The 3,863-nt window shown below is 62.4% G+C and overlaps 1 protein-coding gene across 1 annotated transcript; it reads left to right on the forward strand.

Moving 5' to 3' along the window:
• Nucleotides 1–321: 321 nt before the first annotated feature.
• Nucleotides 322–1,298, forward strand: DIO3 (iodothyronine deiodinase 3). The gene has a single exon (XM_054276027.1). The coding sequence runs from the start codon at nucleotides 386–388 to the stop codon at nucleotides 1,208–1,210; it is 825 nt and encodes a 274-aa protein (XP_054132002.1). The 5' UTR covers nucleotides 322–385; the 3' UTR covers nucleotides 1,211–1,298.
• The last annotated feature ends 2,565 nt before the right edge of the window (nucleotides 1,299–3,863 follow it).

Below are 3,863 nucleotides of genomic sequence, written 5' to 3' on the forward strand. Positions count from 1 at the left end.
TTGCATTGTCCTTGGCGGGGCTGCCCGTGAGCGCCCGCCGCTATCTGAGGCCGGGGACCCCGGCGGTGCCCTGTGTCGGACTCTCTGCCCCGCCTGATAGCGGCTGCACCCTGCTCCGTTGCACGTCCCTTGCGGCTCCCGCCGGGGCTCTCTCCCCTTTTGTCTGTGTATTTTTAGGTCATTAGAGTGGAGGGGTAGGTAATCCCCAGGCTCAAGTTCCAGAGGGGCGGGTTCTGGACGGAGGTGGAGTCACTTTTCATTTAAATCCCTGACTATAAAATGGGCTTAAAGAGAAGCGGGATCTCAGCTGTGCTGCACAGACCCCGGCACGCAGGGTGCGTGGGGGCCCCCCGGCAGCCAGCGCCCTGCATCACAAGCCGCTGCGATGCTCCACTCCGTCGGCGTTCACACCTTGCAGCTGCTCACCCAGGCGGCCGCCTGCATCCTCCTATTTCCCCGCTTCCTGCTCACCGCCGTGATGCTCTGGCTCCTGGATTTTCTGTGCATTAGGAAGAAGATGCTGACGATGCCCACGGCGGAGGAGGCGGCCAGCGCCAGCGAGGAGCCGCCCCCCGACGACCCCCCGGTCTGCGTGTCCGACTCCAACCGCATGTTCACGCTGGAGTCGCTGAAAGCCGTGTGGCACGGGCAGAAGCTGGACTTCTTCAAGTCGGCGCACGTGGGTTCCTTGGCCCCTAACCCCGAGGTGATCCAGCTGGACGGGCAGAAGAGGCTCCGCATCCTGGACTTCGCCCGCGGCAAGAGACCCCTCATCCTCAACTTCGGCAGCTGCACCTGACCCCCGTTCATGGCCCGCCTGAGGTCCTTCCAGCGCCTGGCCGCGCACTTCGTGGACATTGCCGACTTCCTGCTGGTGTACATTGAAGAAGCACACCCGTCCGACGGCTGGGTCAGCTCGGATGCAGCCTACAACATCCCCAAGCACCAGTGCCTCCAGGACAGGCTGCGGGCAGCTCAGCTGATGAGAGAAGGGGCGCCCGATTGCCCCCTGGCCGTGGACACCATGGACAATGCTTCCAGCGCCGCCTACGGTGCCTACTTCGAGAGGCTCTACATCATCCAGGAGGAGAAGGTGATGTACCAGGGAGGCAGAGGACCAGAGGGCTACAAGATCTCGGAGCTGAGGAGCTGGCTAGACCAGTACAAAACTCGGCTCCAGAGCCCCAGCACGGTGGTCATCCAAGTGTAAAAAGGACCTGGCAAGAAGAGCAGGGGTGGAGAGGCGAGGGAGGGCGGGAGGAGAGGTGGGGAGGGAGAAGGCGCTGCGTCGCGGATGGCAGGAGCTGTCTTCCCGCGGGGACACTCGAAGGAGGCTGCTGTGCGAGCTTTCGAGCAAGACGTGCCATAGTCCTTTCTCTATTCAAATCATGTTGATTTGCCAGCCACGCTCTGTCAATACTGTATTTCCATGTGCGTTTTGTAAATAACTCTCTTTCTTTCCTTTTTTTTTTTTTTTTTTTTTTTTTCCTAGCGTTTACTATTTTTTAAGGAGGCTCTCTTCCTACGGGATCTGTTCCCGGCTGCGTGTGTGCGCGGGTGTGTGTCTGAAAAGTTGTGTACAAGTGCTCCGTGCTGCCTAGCAAGTGCTAACTGGGATTTCTAGTATTTCTTTGTGATGACCGATTTTGAAATGGGTTTCTCTAATGCCAGGAAATCGCGTCTGATGTTGTCAAATACTAGAACTGCCAATAGCCAGAGCTGGACGGAATGTCCTATTTATGTGGGGGGGTTTTGTAAGACGTTCGTTCACCTTCCTTTTTTTTATGAATTTTTTTAAATAATAAAGGTTGAGTAACTACACGTCTAAGGTTGACTGCCTTTCTCCATCTTCAGACCGCTGCGTTCACTTTCCCTTTTGCCTACCTCGCGGCACCCCCCGCAGCCGAGGAGGGGCAGGCGGGAGTGGATGCGCTGCCGGGGGCTCGGGGGCGGCGGGCTCAGCCTCGGCAGCGGCAGGAGCGCGCACCGCCCGCGACCCGCAGGAAAGGGAGAGGACTGGGTGGCCCTATGGCGAAATCCAAACCTGCGGGGCTCCTGGGGGAGGAGACCGGTCAGGGGGAAGCGTGCTCCCTCAGCGACCCCGGATTGAGCCCTGAGCCCTGGAGGGCGAAGGCGCAGGGCTGACCGGTGCCGCGCAGGCAAGTGAGTCCCGGCCGAAAACACAGGCTGGGGAAAGCTGCCCTGGGCGGGAGAGCCGCCCCGCCAAGGACACCTCGTCTCGGGCAGGCTGTGCCGGAGCGGAGCCCGGCCGGGGGCCGCGCGAACCGCACCTGCGGCGAGGCGCGGCTGAGGGGCTCGGGCAGGAGGGCAGCGCCCAGCCCGGCCGTGCGAGGCTCAGCCCCACCCCCGGGGGGCCGGCAGATACGCTGGAAAGGGCGCGGGGTGCCGAACCTTGCTCCCTTGGACCCCGACAGGTGAGACAGGGCGTGGAGAGCATCCCGCAACCTCCGCAGGAGCCGTACAAAGCTGCCCAGAGACAGTGGGTCTTTAAGGACCACCCGTGGCGCCTCTGAACGCCTCCACGTCCTTGAGAACAGCGGGACGAGGCGCCCGAGCTGTAGAGCCCCTAAGTTTTGGAGAGGGGTGCACGGCCCGAAAGCAGGGCAAGCTGCGGACGCCACTCTCCGCAGCTGGGCGCCGAGTCGCACCCGCAGTGCTGAACTGAACCCGCGGGAAGCTGTTTGTAAGGGCGTTACAGCCCCTGTCTTGCTCCTCTGGACCTGCAGTGTTCCAGTCTTTCAACATTCACGGTTTAGACTATCACGCGTAACTGCTCCCGCCTCTCCCGGCAACAAAAGCAGCACCGAGTGGTCCCTCACAGAGAAACCAGATGCTCCGACCCTGCTCATCCTTCCCCTTCACCCCCGCAGCACCCCTGAAAATGGGCCCGCTCTGTTGAGGTGTCGAAGGATCCGGCTCAGGTGCCCGCTCCGGGCTCCCCGACCCGCCCGGCCACTGCGCCTGCTCTGACGGGGTCTAAACCCTTTCAGCCCTTCTTCACCTTTCCCCCAAGAGCCGATCCCCCGGCACCAGGCTCAAGGCACCGGTTCCGCCCGGCTCAGGTGCCTCCGGTTGATGCTGGGGCTGCGGGGCGAGAGCCCACCCTGAGGTGGTCTTGCTTCCCTGGCCTGGCGCTGGGTGCAAGCACTGCGAAGTCCCGGAGCGGAGGGATGCCTCGGCGGCAGAGCCGGTAGGACAGGCTGCGGCAGGGCATCGCCCCGCTCCCCCCGGCATCGCCCCGCTCCCCCCGGTATCGCCCCGCTCCCTCTGGAATCACACCGCTCCCCCCGGCATCGCCCCGCTCCCCCCTGTATCACCCCGCTCCCCCCGGTATCGCCCCGCGCCCGCCCAGGCACGGCAAAGGTGTGTGCGTGTGCCTGAGCCGCGGCCAGCGCCCGTCAGTGCCTCCCGCCTGCACGGGCGCATCAGCCTCGGCTCCCTCCCGGCACCCCAGGAGGGAGAGTGAGCGCTCCTCCCTGGCACGAGGCTCCCGAGCCCCGCGAAGCTCGCCCTGCCCCGCTGCGGGACAGCAGAGCCCCCGCTCCGCCTGCTGCCCGCGGCTCTCAGCGCGGCCCCGGCCCCGGCCCTGCCCTGCTGCGCCTTTCCCAGCCCCACGCACGCCGTGCCGTATAAAACAAAGGCAGAGGAGCAGCGGGTCTCCTCTCTCGGCTACAAGGGCAGACTGTGTACGCGATTGCTTTTTTCTTTTTTTTTTTCTTTTTTTCTTTTTTTTTTTTTAACAGCTTAGTTTTCCTGACTTTACAATAAAGCCATTCTTTGCTTTCTCACCTCGTTATCTCTTTCCTTTATCCGCTTTTGGCAAGCTTTAGTTGTAATTCCTA

The sequence above is a fragment of the Melozone crissalis genome, unplaced genomic scaffold (genome assembly GCF_028551555.1).
Source record: "Melozone crissalis strain CALT ecotype California unplaced genomic scaffold, PUWL_Pcris_2 ptg000018l_1, whole genome shotgun sequence".
In the NCBI taxonomy this organism is placed as follows: domain Eukaryota; kingdom Metazoa; phylum Chordata; class Aves; order Passeriformes; family Passerellidae; genus Melozone; species Melozone crissalis.